This window comes from Ammospiza caudacuta, chromosome 24 (assembly GCF_027887145.1).
Source record: "Ammospiza caudacuta isolate bAmmCau1 chromosome 24, bAmmCau1.pri, whole genome shotgun sequence".
Taxonomy (NCBI): Eukaryota; Metazoa; Chordata; class Aves; order Passeriformes; family Passerellidae; genus Ammospiza; species Ammospiza caudacuta.
Genome location: NC_080616.1, coordinates 2,109,427 through 2,128,470, shown reverse-complemented (window position 1 = coordinate 2,128,470; position 19,044 = coordinate 2,109,427). Strand labels below are relative to the sequence as shown.

The window sequence follows — 19,044 nt, the reverse complement described above, 5'->3', positions numbered from 1 at the left end:
CTAGAAAATCAAGAAAAAATACATTCAATTTACATGTCTATCCTTCAGAAAGAATCTCTCAGTCTGCATTGCCTCCTGCAGAGCAATAACTGCTCCTGCTCAGCTCCTCTTGAACCACAAAGGTCCCACCCATTCCAGTGCCACAGGCTGTAAATGTGTCCCAATGCTTGGGGATTAAGGTCTGGGTGGCTTTGGTAAAGCCACCTTCTGGTTGTGGTGGCTTTGGCAAAGTTGTGTCCGTGTAGGAAATTCTGCAATCAAAGTCCTAACCAGGACCACCTCGGCTCACAGCTCTGGCCACGGTTTGGCCAGGGAGAGCTTTGCATCAGTTCTTGTTCCAAACACAAAATCTGGCATGAGAAAAGCCCCAGTGCCAAGTCAGAGCCTGGTGGGTCCGTCCCTGCCATCTCCAAGGTAGAGAAGCAAGGTGGGGTTGTTCCCAGGGGAATATTCCCCAGAGCTGTGTCTGTTCTCTCACCTGTCTGATGGCTGCTCATGATGCTTTGCTCAGCTTTCCGGGGTCAGCACAAACAGATTGCAAATTCTCCTTTGAAAAAGACAAATACTTTCATTATTTACAGCTTGCAAAGGAAAGGACAGACCTTAACACTGCTCCCTTTAGTGACACAGTTTGTCCTTCCTCACTTGCCACATCCTTGCAGCCAAGTAGAGGCAGAGCTGCCAATCAGCCTGTCATGCCCAGCACAACCTGGGTATGAGGATGATTAGCAGGGCTGAATGGAAAATGTACACATCCAGTGGTATCCCTCTGTGTCACCTGGCTTTCCTCTAAAGACCTCCTCTCGTGTTTCAGGCAAACATTCACCACATGGCACTCACGTGGTGGGTTCTGATGGATGGCAAAAGCAGTTGCTGAGAAGAAAACCACAGAGATGGATGTCTAAACTGGGGCATGGAGCAGAGGTACATCCTGATCTCATTTAGCTTGGTTAAATTAGCAACAGACCTGAGAGCAGACAAGAAGCCTTTAGAAGGGAATGGTGAAGTGTGAGCTTGGCATTCAGGAGTTATTGTTATGGATCATTCAGGGGACCTTCTGCCAAAAGAGTCTCTTTCCCTGTATTTTAAATTGGACAATGTGTAATGTAACACATCCCTGCCTTGCAGCAAGCTGGGAAAGCAGATTCTCTGTCATGTGAGAGATGCTCAGGAACTATAGAGTTACTGCAGCTCTGAAAGAGCAATTAGATTGGATTGCCTGTGGCATTAGTGCTGTGTCTCTGCTTAACCTCTGCACTCCTTCAGTCAACAGAGGGACACAGGAACATGCCCCTTCCATCAGTTTTGAAAGGCACAGGGACTTTGGGAGCACACCTACACCAGGCATTCATCCAGCTGAGCCCTGGCACCTGATGAACACGTAGGGGGGACATCTTGTCACACATTCAACTCTGAGCTGCATTGTCTGGGTGAGAATTGGTTTCAGCTAAAGGTAAGAGACAACCTAGTGAGCAAAAATAATTTGTGCTGGATAAACCATGCCCAGGCCAAAGAGAGTGTCATTCACAGCACCTCTGGGTCAGCTTCTGAACCAAAAAGTGTTTTGCCATTACTCAGCAGCTGCAAAGAGCCACAGACACCCCCCTACAAAAAATCACCGGCTCCACTTTGTCCTTACCACCAATCTCGTTTTGGGGCACTGCACACACGACAAATCTCAGCAATAATTGAAATCTCTGAGGCTCCCTGGCCTCTGTGGAAATGCACTGAGACAACAGCACTGGGAAATGGGAGAGGGCTGTGTGAGCTCCAGCCAAGCCCTCTCTCCTGTCCTCTCCTGGCCTGATCTGGATGTCCTCTGCTGCTCCCACCACACATCTGTGTGCTGCTAGTCTGGTACCTCACACAGTTACTTCTGTAATCCCCTGGGAGATGTCTTAAAACCTGGGAATGAAGGGAATGAGGAGCTTGTGGGAAGGAAAAGACACAAAATGGAACTGAAAAGAAGCTGATTCCAGGGCACCCTGTCCTGCCCCAGACAGGGCATTGCACAGTGAATGGCTGAGATTTTTAGACGGATTTAATTCGTCCTCCACAGTACTGAACCACATTAACAACAAACATAATCCCCTATTGCCTCTTGTATCTTCCTAAACATGTCACCACTCCTGGAGCTGGAATGCCTGATGCTTACAACACTCACCCAACAGGATGACCTGACACCAGCTTGCAGCAGCTTTCCCCTAAGCTCTGTTTGTGTTACATTTGCATTTATTCTTTGCTCCTCCTGACTCCTTTCCTCCACGCTGGGCAGTGGAGAGGAGCAGCTACTCTGAACCAGCTATGGGGTACAAATTCAGCTCCAAAGCCTTTCCTGGCATCTCCAAATGTTTCATGTCAGAATGATTCATTCTCAGCCTGGTGTGACAGTGGACATGTGTTACCATAACAAAAACTGCTGAGAGAGGGCTAAATTCAAATCTAGTTTGGTAAAAGCCCCAAATACTGGCAATATTTGCACAGGCAGTAATAGGCCCTATCTCCCAGTGGACAACATGCACTATGTGCACTATGTATAAACTGCTGAGTTTACAGAGTATTAAAGATTTCAGAAATTCACTTGGATTAAAAATAAGCTCCTGTGAGTCCTTAAACTCCTGTGAATTCCTGACTTCTGGAGAAGGAGAAGGAAGCATGTTAATGCCACACATTGATTGCAGGGTTAAAATAACAGTGCTGGATATGAAGGGAACATTCCTTCAGTGTAATGAATCCAACCACATTGCATTTTCCAGTGTCTTGTGTATTAAATAAGGACCAGAAAATAACACCCTGATTGGCACAGAGTCCCTAAAACCTACTCCTGCTTACTTTCAAAATTTTTACTCCCTTGTTACATGAATGATCATGGCTTTGTTCTGACTCCAGTTCAATTTAGAAAAAGAAATCGCAGGATTTTTAAAATGAGACAGCAAAAGCCTTCCAAAAATTGTCATAGTGTAATTCATATCTTCACTCACAGGTGCTTGAAACATTGGTGTCCAAATGAGGATGATTTATTCAATGGAATAAATGCTTCCAAGAGGGAGTGACCCCTCCCCAGGTGAATGCTGATAACACCCCCAGCACAACAGAGTGACACTGGTAGCAGCTCCACACTCTCACTCCTCTGTAAAACACATCCCTGTCATGCATTAGCCTTGTTCAGCTATCCAGTTGGCCATTCCTCATTCCAGGCAGAAGTCTGTCTGCTTTGCAGCTGCAGGGACATCCCCACTGGAGACACAGGGAAAGCTTCCATGGCTTTGGGCACAGGGCTGGAGCAAGCCCTTGGCTACTGACAACATTTTTAATGTCCCAAAATAAAGCTAGAAGCCTGTCAGGGTGGGAGGTTGCCCTTCATCCTGTGTGTTCATCAATCTGTCTGGATAAGACAGAGCAAGAGACCAATCCCTGTGAGCCTGACTGGACACCACTGCTGGGGCCATAAATCAGCTGAGTGAATAAGCAAAACATTTGGGAGTCAGAGGATTTGTAGGTGTGGGGGGAGTCACAGGGAGTTATTTACAGGCTTCAGACAGTGCAATACAGAGACAAGATGTGACATAATTGCTGGCAGACTGGCGAGCAAAATTAGCCAAAGCTGTAGGGAAGGCACACGCAGAGAGTGGTTCATGGGGAGGGGATGGGTGCAGAGGCTGGGATGTGCCACGGGCATTGCACAAGCACAGACACAGTGGGGACAAAGCCATTAGCACACACTTAAACCAGTGACAGTAAAGTAATCAGCAACACAGGCAGCATTTCTTTCATAAAAACATCACAGAATCTGCTGAGCTGGAAGGGACCCACAGGGACTGTCCAACCCTGCACAGACTCCCCAACAATCCCACCCTGGGCATCCCTGGCAGCGCTGCCCAAACACTCCTGGAACTCTGGCAGCCTCGGGGGGAAGAACCTTCCCTGAGATCCAGCCTGACCCTCCCCTGACAAAGCTTTTCTCTTTGTAATTCTCTTTGAATGTCTCTTTGTAAATCATGAAAATCAGGGTGGTCTTGACACTGAAAATGTTCTAAACAAAACAGCAAATTTTTGTGAGCTCAGTCAAATTCTGGCTTTGCTTTACTCAGATCCAGATACTCAGTGAGTATATTTCACCTAAAAGTTCTCTTTTAGCTTTGAGTCGGCTTTCTGTGGCTTTTGTTAACTTGAAGTAATCTTTTGAGCTCGAGTCTTCCCATTTCAGATGAATTTTCAAGAAAAATTTCAAATGCTTTGGTTAGAACCACAGAACTGAAGGCAAACAAACTGCAGAAGGGAAACTTCATGAAAACTTCTGAGCTGGTCACAGAGCGGGAATGTCACAAGCTCTCCAGTGATGAATGGAGGTCTTGTGCAGAGTGGGGAGGAATGTCCAAGGATCAGATTTTGTGTGACTTATCCCTTTGGTAAATCTATACCTGACCTGATCTTCTCCTCTGCTCCAGGGATTATGAACACGACCTAAGTGCTTGCTCAGGATCCACAAAACACAAACTAGATACACTGCACCCATTTATGTATGAAAGTGGCACTGATACCAAAGGCCAAGAGGAGACACACACCATCCCTATTTTCTAAGGGAGAAAAGGCCATTAAGCCCCAGCAGTGAGCAGGAGAGTGAATCCATGTCCCTTTGGAGCAGCAGGGATGGGATGGCAGCAAGAGAACTGCTCAGCCTGTGCCTTTCTGTGGCCACAACACTCCCATGGATTTTTCATAACAGAAACAGACTTTGATACAGGCAAGAGATTTACAGCAAGGATCACAGAGCAAACACAACAGAGTCTCACTGCCAGGAAGGAAAGATGACATATCCCTACTCACTGTCCAGGATGAAAACCCGTAGGAACCCCAGTGTACCTGTGCCACAAGTCCCCTGCCAGCTCCAAGGGAAAATGACAGCAGCTCTTCAACAGCCTGGCATCTTCCCAGGGAAATCAGTGTACCCTACAGGAGCCCACTACTCCCAGAACATTTACAACCATTTCCAGAACTACTGCAACACAAACCCACATTCAGTGTGACAACAAAGGTGTCACTTCCCAGTCCCAGCTCTGCATCACCCCCACACAAATCAGTGCTGACCTGGCCAAACTCACCACTCTACAGGCTGAGCTTCTGAGAGGATCCTCTGAAAGTCACTTCTGCGTCTCCAGGCCCACAGTGTCTTTGTTCACTCAGAGCACAGATCTCTTCATAGCTGTCCAGTGGGTCCCCTGGTCCCAGGTATCAGTGACCTGTGGGAAGGAAGATAAGCCCCTTATCTGTCTGGTGTCAATGTCACTAAATGGCAAAAGAAGCAGCAAATTGCCATCCCCCTCACACCTCTCCAGTCTCACAGAAAGTGAGGCTGTGCCCAGGAGCTGCTGGGTGTCTCCACACTGAGCTGGAGCAGCCCTGGGGGCTCATTATAGCCCCACACTCCCCCAGCCCAGGGGAGGTGCCCTGCAGCCCTTGGCAAGGCCGGGCACGGCCAGGGCCAGCCTGGCCAGATGCGACCATCAGTCAAGGCCAGGCTGCATCTCCAAGGCAAGACCTTGGGCCTCAAAGAAGGACAAACACTTGTGCAGATCCCAGGAAAGGACAGGCTGTACACCAGGTTGTGCAGGACACACCAGAAGATGGGTGTGTCCTACTCAGAGGCCATGAGTCCTTAGGAGATACCACAATTCCTTAGCAGAGAAGGAAAACCAGTGAATTATTGCATCTGTGTGTGGGTCAACCATGCCTGGGCTTGGCCCTCAGCACAAGAGTCCCTCAGTCTGGGCTATTCCAAGAGGCCTGAAAGAAATTCAGCTGCTCTAGAATAGGTCCACTGCTACAGCCAAAAGACACACCTCAGTTTGCTCCTTTCCTTCCAACACAGACACAGGCTGATCCCTTTCCCATGAGCAGCAAACAAGGCCACTTATTCTACCAGTGGAAGGTTCCCTGCCCATGGCAGGGAGTTGGAATTAGATGGTTTTAAAGTTCTCTTCCAACCCAAAGCACTCTGGGATCTCTGATTTCCATGGACAGGAACCCAGATGTACAAGTTCAGTGCATTGTGACCTCAAATCTTTTGCTTCTGGTCTGCCCTTGAAGACCTTGTACACCTTCCTTCCTCTGCTCAGAAAGCTCCCCTAAAGCAGAGCAGCCTTTGTTTAGTTCCTGATGTTCACAGAGATGGCCAGTCTGCAAGTTCCCTTCTCCCAGGAGCTCGACCTGCCTGGCCTGAAGGCTGCTCTCACTCACTTCAGCCTGAGAGCCCACAGTGGTTGCTTTCCCTTGCATTGGGTGAATAAATTCATACTAAATCTCATGTTCAACTGGAGAGGAATGGCTGGCTCCAGAAGGTGGCAAGATAAGTGTTTTTACTGTGATGGCCATGGCTCATAGGCTGTCTGTGCTGGCAGAACCAGAAGAAGGCTTTCCTATGAGAAGATGATAATTTTAAAATCTGAGGCTAATGGGAAGGGAACACACAGAAAACCCTTGTGCCACAGCTTAGACTCCTGTTGGATTGCATCAAGACAGAAGAACCACAGAGAGCACCATTTCCACTAGCCTGAGAAAGAAGATTCTCACTCAGGTATCAAAAATTTCTCCCTTGCAGGGCTGGGAATCACCATTTCAACCAACAATTTAAAAGATAAATGTGAAAATTAAATTCTGGAGTTATTTTCTTTACTCTTTCTTTCTTTTCGACCATTGTTGCTGTTGCCAGTGTTTACAGCTTCCCAGCTCATGAGAAAACATGTCAACAGAGGAAAATGGAATAGCTCAAACTGATGCCTGGGCTAAGATCCTTCCTGCTACCTTTGCAGGCATATAAAAGTAGAAAGTAGAAGCAATTAAAAAATGAAATATAAACCATTCGAAAGTTGACAAGCCGAGAAAATAAGACAACAAGGATCTGGGAAATCTGGGCGGCTGCTGGACAATCCTCTCAGTAGCAGCCGCTGTTTTCTAGCAATGTGGGACTCCCACAGCATTTCACCTGCTTTGGACAGTGATCATCCCAGAGATGCTCCCTCGGACATCAGCCCTGCTGGTCCAGGACAGCAGTTTGTGGCTTTGCTGACTGGATGCTGCAGCTTTAATAAACCCCATTGCCGGACAAGTGTCAGAGAGAGCAGCACTTTGGGTAAGGCCTGGAAATGCTCCCACAGGAAGCATTAACCTGCCTCCCTGAAACCTGCATTCAGCTCTCCTCAGCTGCAGCAGAAGCAGAGTTATCCCAGAGGCCTGAGCTATCCAGGACCTCAGGGATTTCCGCTGTTCCTCTTCCCATGTGTTCTCCCTTTGCCGGCATTTGCTCCCCACAGAAAAGTGCCAATGGTGTTGAGTCTCCCGTCACATTTAGCTGCTGGGTCTCAACTGAGGAATTCCCAATTAGACAGACAGTGGGGTCTAACGGGTCTAACAAATCCCAGGAGATCCACGACTGCTCCTGTTCCACTGATCCCACAAAACTGATCGTGCTTTGCCTCATTTCCAGCCCTGATTTTACAGTTTTTGTGGGGCCTCTCCTCCAGGGGCACTGATAATTTAAAACCATCTGCAACAGAGCAACCTCCTCCAAGAGCTTGACCTTCTTCCATTTCACAGCTTGTTTTCCATCCGCCCACCCAAGGCCCTGTTAACCCCTGTGTGCCAGGGCTGAGCCACCAAGTGCCACTGGGAGCTGCAGAATGTCACTGTGAGGCTGGGACACTCAGTGGGCACTGCTTCCCCAGCAGCGGGAATGTGCTTTTCCCTGAAAGTCAGGCCATTCACCCAGGGAAGGGCAGTGAAGAAATGTCCAAAGGCAACAGCTGAAGAACAGTTATTTCAGATTGAATTTAAAACTCTGATTTAACTGGAAACAAGACTCTTCCAACGCTCTGGTTTCCTTGTAATTCCCTTCTTGGAAAATTGATGTCAAGTCTTCCTGCTCTGACTGTGACAACTGGCACAGCTCTTCCTACAGGCTTTGGCACCACATGGCTCAGAAAGGGCAAGAACTCAATAAACCAAGACCTGGTAGGTTCAAAACCCTGTTGGATTTTCAGTCCATAAAGAAATGACCAAGATCAAAAACCAGGCCAAGATACCCCATTTCCCTGCAGCCTGGTGGAGAGTCCTGTCTGCTCTAAGGGTGGCATTGGTGGCAGGGAGGCTTCTTTGGGGCAGAAATATTCACATATGAAACGGGTGAAGATGTGCAAAGCTCAGTGGTCATGTTCCAAGTCCATCTTGACATAACAGCAATGAGAATCCCATAAAAACTATACAAGAAAATGGGCATGGATATGGAATAAAGGCCCACATTCAGGGAAGATTACAGGTACCTGCAGCCCTCCAACCACCCAGCACACTACACCAAATCAGGTGAGTCTGGCAGTGCTGGTCATTCTGGTCATGTGTGAGCACAGGGACATTGTGTGTTCAGACCAGGCCAGGAGCCAGCTGGGTGACAGAAGAACATTTTGCTTTCCCAGGAGAATGTCCTGCACCAGGATGAGGAACAGTCACACCATGCATGTGAGTGCCCCAGTGAGTCTTCCATAGCCACAACATTTGAATTTAAGTAAATGTGATGTTCCAGTTACTGAGTACTTGCTGCTCTTTTCAGTGGGAGATGCCCATTCCCATTCCAGTCCCTCAACACCAGTTCATCCATGTTGTAGAGTCCAGAAGAAATGGAAGGGACTTGTTTCAAGCATGAACATGTAGTGATTTTCCCTCTCCACATGTTCCAGTATGTCCCTCTGTCACCTGCAAGCTGAGGGCTGCTGTCCCTGTGCACACAGAGCCAGGGTCAGACCCTCTGCAGCTCACTGGACTTTCACACAACACAAGGAGCTCAGAACCAAGGGAATGAAAGCAGAAGGCACCAGTGCTCTGCTTTCACAGTGCAGATCAGCTCCCTCATTCCCACACTGCTGAGGATTCCTTCTGTTCTCTTGCTCAGTTCTCTTCTCACTGGTTCAGTGTTTGCACCCACGACTGACTGAAGGGGTTTGCTAGCAGTCCAGGATGTAGCTGGAGCCTGGCTGCCTATGAACCCAACACTCCCACTTTTCCCAGTAATAGCTGCTCCCATGACTATCCTCCTTGCATGTGCCAGTCCCAGGGCTGGGATTTACTTACCATTTCCATCCATGAAACAAAATAGCAGGCAACAGACATTTAATAAAGACTCGCCAAACATGTGATTAAACATCAACTTATTACCAGACATATCCCAGTCCACCAGGACTTTCCATTCCCCTTGAGACACTGAAGAGAACAAGGGTTTAAGCCCTCTGGGCTTTAATGAATGCAGAGAACAAGGGGTGCCTGTACAACTTCCATTTGACCTTACATGGCCCTCGGGTTTTGCTAAATATCCCTCTCCAGCTAAAATTAACTCTGTGTGTTGGGGGCACCTCACTGACAGCACAGGCAGTCAGAGGGTTAACAAAGCTCACTGCATGCAACATATTAAACAATAAAATGCAACCAGGGATTGAAGGCTCTATCTATGTCCCCCTCTCTGCTTCAAACCAGAGGCACAGCAAACCCTCCAGCTCTGAGGTCTTTATGTTGTTGCAGGATTTATTTTGCCCCTGCCTGAAAGTGGCAACAGATGAAACAAGCCCCACCCTGGCCTGACCAGCTGTTTCAATGTTTCATTCCCTGATATGCTGGGAAGTTTCCCACTGAAATAAATGGTAAGAAATTATCTCTGGTACCTCAAGAGGCCGCCGCATGTGCCACCTTCCCGTTGTCTATGTGGGACAGCAGAATTAATCTCAACACCGACCTGGCAGTGTCTGACCTGTGCTGGCACCAGTGAATGTCTGGCACCTACAGAGGTGCCAGGGGACTCACATTTCTGGGAATGCTGCCCCAGTCCTTCTGAAGTTTGTTCACTGTCACACTCTCTTTATCCAGCACTAAAATATCAGAATAAAATAAGTGTCATCTTAAGCCAGAAAATTGTAAGAGCATATGTACAAGAAAACAGATATGTACTAAATGAACCAGCCTAACCTTCTAGAACTAAAAAATGAAGTCATCTTTATAGATAAAAAAGTTAGTATTACAACAAGCAAAAAGAAACAAAAAAATTACTAACAGACATAAGGGTGTCAACCCGAGTAAAGCAACACATCTACCAATTAGATTAAGAAAGAGATGTGTGCTTACCTCGTAACCAAAATAAAACTACCGATCAAAAGATGCATAGACAACACAGAACTACCAATTAAAAAATACGTGACTGTATAAACCAAGAGAAGTAAATATAAACAATGTTTAGAAGCACAATAAACAACTTTTACTTAATTCACATTGAATCGTACAAAGTCCTTTGTCTTCTCTCCTCAGAAAATTATGCCAGCATCCAATGGAGAAATAACCAAAATCACAGAATTATAAAGTCATACAATGGATTGGGTTGGAAAGGACCTTAAAGCTAAGCTCGGTCCACTCCCCACCAAGGGGAGAACATCAGGTTCCTTAGACTCCCCTCCAGAAAATGGAATTACAGGGAAAAAAACCCAGAAATACAGAAAAACATGGAAATACAGAAAATCAGAGAAAGAGAGGGCATCTCATTCCTTTCATCCCCATCCGTTCCATGAATTCTGTGGTTTTACAGAAGGGTCACTGAGCTCCCCTTTCTGCAGGAATGAACCTCCCAGGGGCTGCACCTCTACAGGGTCTGTCCCAGTGCGGGGTCTGTCCCTCTACAGGGTCTGTCCCTCTGCCTGGTCTGTCCCAGTGCAGGGTCTGTCCCTCCACAGAGTCTGTCCCAGTGCAGGGTCTGTCCCAGTGCAGGGTCTGTCCCAGTGTAGGGTCTGTCCCCGTGCGGGGTCTGTCCCTGAGCGGGGTCTGTCCTAGTTCAGGGTCTGTCCCCCTGCCGGGTCTGTCCCCCCGCAGGGTGTCCCCCACCTCCCCTGCCCTCGATCACACGGACCTCAAACACAGCAGAGCTCGCAGCAAGCACGGCTCCGGGTGCGGAGCAGGTGCCAGCACTCACCTGCGGCTCTCAGCCCCAGTGTCCCTCCAGCCGAGTGCCGTCCCCTCCAGCCGAGTTCTGTCCCTCTAGCCGAGTGCTGTCCCCTCTGGCCAAGTGCTGTCCCTCTAGCCGAGTTGTCCCCTCCAGCCGAGTTGTCCCCTCCAGCCGAGTTCTGTCGCCTCCAGCCGAGTCCTGTCGCCTCCAGCCGAGTGCTGTCGCCTCCAGCCGAGTGCTGTCCCCTCCAGCCGAGTGCTGTCCCCTCCAGCCGAGTGCTGTCCCCCCGCAGCTGCACAGGCCGGCCGGGCTCAGCGCGGGTCGCTCCGGGCCGGGCCGGGCCGGGCTGGAGCCGCTCAGCCTCTCCCGTCGGTGCCGCCTCCCTCCCGCCGCTGTCCCGCGGTGTCGCCGCGGGCGGGGCCGCCTGTCACAGGGCTGTTAGCTTGCGAGACATCCAGAGGATTGGGATTGTTATGGGCACCCGGGCACCTGCCTCCTATTTGTTATTATTTCAGTCCATTCCAGTAATGGTGCTGAGCAAATTTGAGATGAACATAATTCTTCAGCATTTCACAAGTCAGTGGGATGGTGCTTTGTCTGTGGATTGTGTTTCCTCTTCGCAGCCACTTGTTACAAACTTTGACACAACTGAAGGGCTCTCGATGTTTTAAAGGGAGCTGGAGTTCAGCTGGTTTGAATCCCATTCCAGGAATAAGTAGGGTCCCTAACAGAACAGATAAATTGAATTTCAGAGAGAAGTCAGTGGCCAAGCATGGTTAAAGATGAGACTTCTTCACATATACTCTTTTTAAAAAATAACTCCTTGAAAAGTCAGATTTATAAGGGATGGACAGACCCCTCCAGAGCAGCAGTTCACAGTGTCAATGTGAATTTATCTCATAGTGTTAATGTGAATTTGTAGTGTACACTGAGCAGTCTGAGTCTGCACTCTTGTTACACAGCCAAGAGCAGCTGCTGTTACCTACAGTCATTTGTACACCTTTGGATAAAAACAGCTTTAACAGGGAATTTGGAACAAAAAGATCAGGGTGAAAATGGAGATCAGACATCTCAGCAAACTTGCAGTAGTAATTCTCTGCTGTGAGAATTTGTCCAGAGTCACCTGGAGTGAGGGAGATAAGTCTTGAGAAAAACAAGACAGAGGCTCAAAGTTAAAGACCCCAGGCAGGGAATGGAGAGTTTACAGGCACAGTTTCCTCAGCTTGCAGAGGGCAGTGGGCACCCAAGGGTCACCCAAAGGGCTGCAGGTTGCAGATGTTCCAGGTGTTTCCTTGCCCCCATTGCCCATCTCAGGGACAGGGACATACTGGGGGATTGCCAGTCACAGTCATTTCAGAGGCCAAGACTTCCTGGCAGACATGAGCACATCAGGGCTTCTAAAAAGCAAATTAGGATAAAGTTCAACTTTCTCTGTCTTGTCCTCTTCAAGGAAGCCAATGTGCCTGTGGGAGAGGCTGTACCTGGAGCTGTTCCAGCCTGCAAGGTGGGCAAACCCCTGTGCCACCAGTCCTGCCTGGATCCACACCAGCCTTAGCCCATGAGAGGCAAGGACCTAAAGCAAACATCATTTCCAAAGGTTTTGCTTCTACCCAGTAAAAGCAATGTCCCCACAGCAGGCAAGGGGCCTGTTGTGCCCTGGATGTAACTGTACCTCAGGTGCCTTCAAAAGAGCTCATTGTACAAAGGAACAGCCAAGGCAGGAAGATGAACCAGGAGGAAAGCAGGTTTGCCTGTACTTTAATGTACTTTCCAAATGGGAATATAATTCCCTTATTTTTACTTTAGATTAAACAGATTTTTGAGTTCAGATTCTCAGTCCCTTGATACCACAGAAGCCAGCTGAAATCTGCTCAGGGTTTCCTACCTTGCCCCTCCATAGCTAAACATCTTTCCTGTGGAGGAGAGAGCTGGGGCACAAATTGCTGAGCTTCTACTGGAACAGATTGAAGCCAGAAAGTGCAAGTGACACATCCCAAAGGATCACATTTACACACCTTTATGCACCTTTACTGTTGGCACAACACAGAAGATCCCATTTAATGTGGTAGAAGAGAAAAAACATCCGCTTCAAAAAAACCAGAGAAGTACTGACAACTCAGGTCATGCTGAAATCATTCTGATAGACTTGAAAATATGTCCCAGTTACGAGACCTTAGCACCCCAAAGGGCAGTCTTATGTAATGTGCTTTACTTAGCAATCCTCTGACATGGGCATTCCCAATAAAACAGTGTAAGGATTTGTAAGCCTGAGTATTCCCTTGCCTCTAACAGCCTCATAAAGATTATTTCCTATCAGACATGTGAGAGTCTCCACTGGAAACCCACCAACACTGCATCTGAGCTGACCTGACCATTCAAATTCTAATTTCATCCCAAATCAGCAGGTGGTTATTGGTTGTTTCAACATGGCATTTGTCAGGAATGAAAATTCTTTGCCAAAATAAGCCATTCAGTGTTATTTACGACACAGACAGATTCTGTTACTCTCCCATAGGGTATTATGCTCAAACACTGTTGACTGAGCCAGGCCTGGCCCTCTCCCCTTTTATGTTTGAGTGCAGCCATTAAATTGTCTTTTAGAAGTTGCACTGAGGGCAAAAAAACCCCTCACTTCTCCATTAAATGAGGATGAAGCACAGAAATGACCCATGAGTGCATGAACACTGAGAATTGTTTGCTGTGACAGATTAAACACAAAGTCCTTCCGCGCTCTTCTCAAGCTTTGTGCTCAAGGTGGAGTGCCAAGAAGTGGCCATGGACACACCAGAGGCAGTTGTACCCATTGTCACAATTGTCACATCCCAGGCAGCCTTCTGACCCCAGCATGCTGTGTTGACTCTGTCCCACACAGACACCACAGCACTGTTTGAGATCCAAGCACAAGCTCCACACCAACCCAGTATGCAGCTAGCAGCAGAGCACCTCTCTGAGGGGACAAAGACCTATTTTTCTTGACATTTGCCACCCCTCAAGCAGCCATCCAGTGTGCCACATCAGAGTCCCCTCAGACACCTGAGCTTGTACAATGCAGTGTCCCTTTAAAGCCACACTCCTGCAGGGAGCACTGGAAGCCTTGGCTGTGAGAGGCTGATCCAGGGGAGAAGCAGCCCAGCAGCTGAGTGACCTGTCCTAGCCAGGAGCTCAGCACACACCTGGACACGAAGGGAAAGATATTGAAATAGAGAAACTATAGCAGGGAAAGTGCAGGGGATCCTTCCCCTCCATTACCCTCTCCCAAGGAGGAAAGCCAAACTCCTCTCCCAGCTGTCCTACAGCCTTGGACCAAGGGCTGGGAGACCTGTGGGGCAGAGAAGTTACTGTAAGAGCGGGGTGATGGGGAGTGCTCTCTGGTGGAAGGGGCAGCCCCAGCAGGGGCAGGACAGGAACCTTACTGACCAGGTAAACTCAAGCCAGCACCTGAAGGGGGTGAGCAGAGAGGGAATGGTGACAGGCTCCATCAACTGTCCCCATCAATGGTCCTGTGATCATCAAAGGCCAGGGAAGAAGTCAGGTCCAAGGTCAGCCTGGGAAGGCCATACAACAATTCAGGAAAACCTGAAAACTGGTGCAACTGCAGGAGAGTGCAGGAAGGGGGTGAAGGCTCAGGCCTGAGTTTAAACAGAGCCCCCTGGCCATGGGCAGAGGTGTAGGAAGGGGACCATAAGTGAGCTTGCTCAGGATGATTAGGCCCTAATTAGTGCCCTCATAGCCCTATCCCTGCAGAACATTTCTGTGACACATCAGCTCACCCAAGTCTTGCACAACGGGGCTCTCAGCACCACACTTCAAACTCAGCTCCCTCCCCTCCCACTCTCCATAAACTCTCCTGCCCCTGTGGTGGTTCTGCTCTCCTGCTGGTTTCCAGGCATGGATGGTCTCTCTATCCCCTCTGCCAGTCTGTGACCTCAGAAACACTGGCGTGCCCATGTGCCCTCCCTGTCCCTGGCTGCAGGGAAGGGCAGGAGCAGAGCCCTGGGAAGAGGCAGGCAAGGCACCCAGCAATGGACAGACAGTCAAGCAAACAGGGATTTACCTCTTCCTTCTCTCATTCCCCAGCATGTGACATGAAAATCTGCACTATTTCATGAATGTGCCATTCCCTAGTTTGGAGCTGAGGAGGAAAGTCCTTTTTTGTTGGGAGTTTCTGTTGTTCTGAGAAGTCCAAATGACATTTGCTCCCTTGCAAGCTCTCTCAGTCTCTAGAAAGAATCTATGAGATCCCACTGTCTTAACTTTCAAAACCATTGCAAGACTTTTCCCAAGGAACTTAATTTGATTCCTGTGCATATGCAGTGAGTTGATCAATGCTCTCCAGCACAAAAATCCTCATCCAGGCTCATCCCTGCAGGTGCAGCTTCTACCCTGCTTTCACACTAATGCTGACTTTCTAAAGTGTCACAGGCAGCAATGCTTCTGTTTAGGATCAAAGTTACAGCAAGGAAGATCTCAGAAGTCTCTGCCAAAGCAGTTCCTTGCTGGGGCTCTGCTGTGAAGCTGAACCAGCTGTGAACCCAACCACAGGAGTCTCCTGACAGTTATTTCTCTGCCCCAGGGATGAACCAAGCCCAAAACTGGAGATGCCCAGGAAGATCATGGTCAGATGGCCATGTGGCCTGGCCCAGGCAGCAGGAGAAAATGAAGCCACTTCAAGGCTCCTGAAGATGCAAAACTTCATTTTTCAAGTCACCTCAGTTTGAAGCATCCAGACCTAAGAGGTACTGAGTACCTGGAGCCATCCCTAACATCACTGGGTTCATCTGGATGCACATCTCTTGGTGCCTGCATGCTGGGAAAACCCCTGGGATATATCTTGGTGCTCAGGGCTACCTGTATTTGATCCTGAGGCAATGAAAACATTCTGTGTTAAAATAAATCACCTTCCCCTCCTTTAATGCCTCACACTGACCTTTGTCATCTCGTTGCAACGTTATTCCCTTCAACACAGCTGAGTTTAACTGCCTGGGAAAAGCAGATCCTCTGAGAAGAGCAGGCTGATGATCTCATGTCTGCAGCCCAGTTTACAAACTGTCTTTGGCAGTTTCCAGGAGTTGGTTTTCCTGGATTGCTTTGGTGACCCATAGTCACACACACTCCCTGTTTTCCACCCCCAGGCACATCCTGCTGTTCCCAGACAGACAGACAGACAGGCTCTGGGCTGGGGAGGGACAAGTGAGCAGGTCACTCTTCAGGTGATGGATGGATGGGGAATGGATAGATGGATGGATGGATCGTTGAAAGGAGCAGGATAATGTCAGGGGTGCTGATCCATCCTGGTCAGACTGGGAGAAGGGAGGAAAGGAGGGGTGGGTGTCAGAGAGGGATCCTGTGTCAGAACTGTGATGGATGAGGGAGATCTGTTCTGGGAAGGGTGGCTGGGGCAGACAATGCCAGTGCCAGGAGCTGAGCAGGAGGAAACCAGACCCACGCAAGGGCCCTGATTAACCTGCAATGAGACAGACCTGGGCTGCTGCTCTGGGGCAAACCGAAGGGCAAGCAAATTGCTCATAGTTCGAGCATTTCCAAATCCAGTATGTCCTTGTCAATCTCTTGGACTGACAGACTGGCTCAGGGCTGTGTGTGACCATGACAGTGAATGGCTCATGCTCTCATTCATGAACTCTTCAGCTTCATTCAGCTTATTTTTCAGACATCTCTCATTTTACATTCACCACTCACTCCTCTCTGTGCACACAGTGAGTTCCAGTTTGAAGGCCTAACCAGAGCAAAGTTTCTCTCCCCACAGTGACCACAGAGGGGCTGAGCTGTCCAGGCAGCCCTCGGTGGAGAGGAGAAGGAGAGAAGCCTCACATGTTTATCATTCACACCAGCTGACCTGTACTCCTCAGTTCCACTACCAGTCTGGACTCCTCCTGGCTCCTCAGGCCAGCTGGGTCACACTGACAGATGCCCAATCTTTGCTGGAAGCAGGAATGCACTGCTGAGATGCTCTCCTGGCCACCCTTCCCACCCCTTTCATGGCAATATTGAGGGACTTGGATCCCACTCCAAGTTGGCAGCAGAGCAGAGAGCAAGCTGCTGGTGCAGGAAGGTCAATCCAGCTGAGAACAAGATTCTCAGCAACACAGAGGAAAACTCTAAGGAGCTCTAAAAATCAGGGAGCAATCCAACAAACCATTAACTGCTGCTGCTCACCTTCTGCAGGTATATGAAGACAAAATTTCTGGGCTTTGTGCATATTTGTCTTTCAAAGCACAATTTTAGCTCTCTCTGATACATCTACACAAAAAACCCAGCTTTCTCTTCCTGGTGTAGGATTTTCCCATTTATCCATCATCTTCTAAGTGGCTATCTGATACTCCAGGTGCCTTTCTTGTCCCTGTTCTCCCTCTTTATTTATCCTGTTGGACAATTTGTATCTCCTTTGCAGCTTATGAATATACACCTCATTGATAAGGACATTGAGATCTGCAGTTTGTCTTCTCTGGAATGGTTCTGGCCTCCTTCCTGACTCTCTAGGTATGCCTGCAAATATAGCACAAGTGCATGGCTCACTGCTGAGCACAGCCTTGAGAAATAAACTACCTTAAGCAACAAGCCACAGCCGTCTGCGGCAGAAGCCAAGACTCACTGGCCTTGCCACATGCCACAAAGGTCACCAGCCCCAAACTGCCCCAGCAGACAGGACAGAATGCCAGAAGCCAAGGACATATAAATCTAATGACTGTCAGCTTAACTATGTCAGCTGATTGCTGAGCTCAGCCAGAGGGGGAAAGGAGAAGATTTGCCCCAGTTTGACTTTATAAGTCTCAAGAAATTGGGACCCCTTTCAAAACAAATGGTTTTAGCAATTCCTTAAATGTTTCACCCAGGAAAGGTTCTTTAACCCTCAGCTCTGTGGTGTAGCAGTCAAACCATCCACAGGTCCCAGAGCTGGTCAGAGGAGGGCAGGAAAGCTGGGAGTCTCCACAGAGGAGCTGAGGCCTGTAGGATTTATTTATCTGCTGTAATTCTGGAAAAGGGTTTATTATTTGTCACTTTGCATTGCTTTAAGCTTTGTTTCCAGAGATGCAAGGGCAGAGCACTCCTACAAGGCTCAGGGTCAAGCAAAGTCACACAGTCACAGAATCATGGAGTCATTTAGGTTAAACACCTCAAATATTGAGTCCAACATTCCCCCAGCATTGCCATGTTCACCACTAGACCCTGCCCCCAAGTGTCCACATGTTTTCTGAACACTCCCAGGGATGGTAACTCCACCACTGCCCTTGGCAGCCTGGTCAGGCCTGGTGAACCTGAAAGACACCTGGCCTGGCAGGTGACAGAGAGATGCAGCTGACAGTCACTGAACCATGGAGGTGGCACTGACCAGGGCTCTGGAGGTCCCCAGTCCATCCTCCCACTCAGGGCAGCACTAGCTGGAACACCGGATTGGAGCAGCCAAGGCTTTTCCACTGAGTCTCAGCAAACACCCCAAACTCTCACAAGGATGTTCTCCCTCTCTTGTGACCAGTCCTAAGCCTGCAGCAGCTTCCTGGAGATGCCTTTTCCTAGTGCCCAACCTGAACCTCCTGAGATGGAACTTGTGGCCATTGCCTATGGCAATTTGGAAGCACAAAGAAGAGTTTGTCCCTCTGTCCCCTCTGTGACCACCCCTGCTCTGCTGGCCACATGTCTGTGGATTTAGCCCAGTGTGCAGAACTTTATGATGGGCACATAGAACTGGCTCATGTTCAAGCTGGCACCCAAGAACATCTCCTGTCCAGGTGGAATGGTTGTGCTAACTTTGAGCAGTGAACATGAGATAGTGAAGTTTCTGTGGACAAGTACCAGGGCAAAACTGCAGAAACTTGCTTTCTTAAATGTGAGGAAATGGATAAAGGGATAAAAGGAGGCAACAAAAATTAATACAAGAGAGCTCAAGGTGAAGGTTGGAGTGACGGTGCCTGTCAGCAAAGGCGGGACATGAAGAAGGGCAAGTACTGCAGGAAGGAGAACTCCTGAGCTGGAAAACATCCTGACAAATCCCATCCCATCCCATAAGGCAGTTTGGAGATGGAAGCTTCTAAACCTCAGCATGCCAGAGTCAGGGATTTAGG

General features: G+C 48.7%; 1 protein-coding gene across 1 annotated transcript in view; it reads right to left on the bottom strand.

Annotated features, from left to right (window-relative positions):
- IGFN1 (immunoglobulin like and fibronectin type III domain containing 1) overlaps positions 1–11,067 on the bottom strand; it is a 39,280-nt gene extending 28,213 nt beyond the window's left edge. The window contains exons 1-3 of the mRNA XM_058819476.1: positions 10,994–11,067; positions 5,103–5,240; positions 479–547 (exon numbers count right to left, since the gene is read on the bottom strand). Of these exons, the coding sequence (XP_058675459.1) occupies positions 479–497 (19 nt within the window). The 5' untranslated portion in view covers positions 498–547; positions 5,103–5,240; positions 10,994–11,067. The remainder of the gene's footprint in view (positions 1–478; positions 548–5,102; positions 5,241–10,993) is intronic.
- Positions 11,068–19,044: the final 7,977 nt, after the last annotated feature.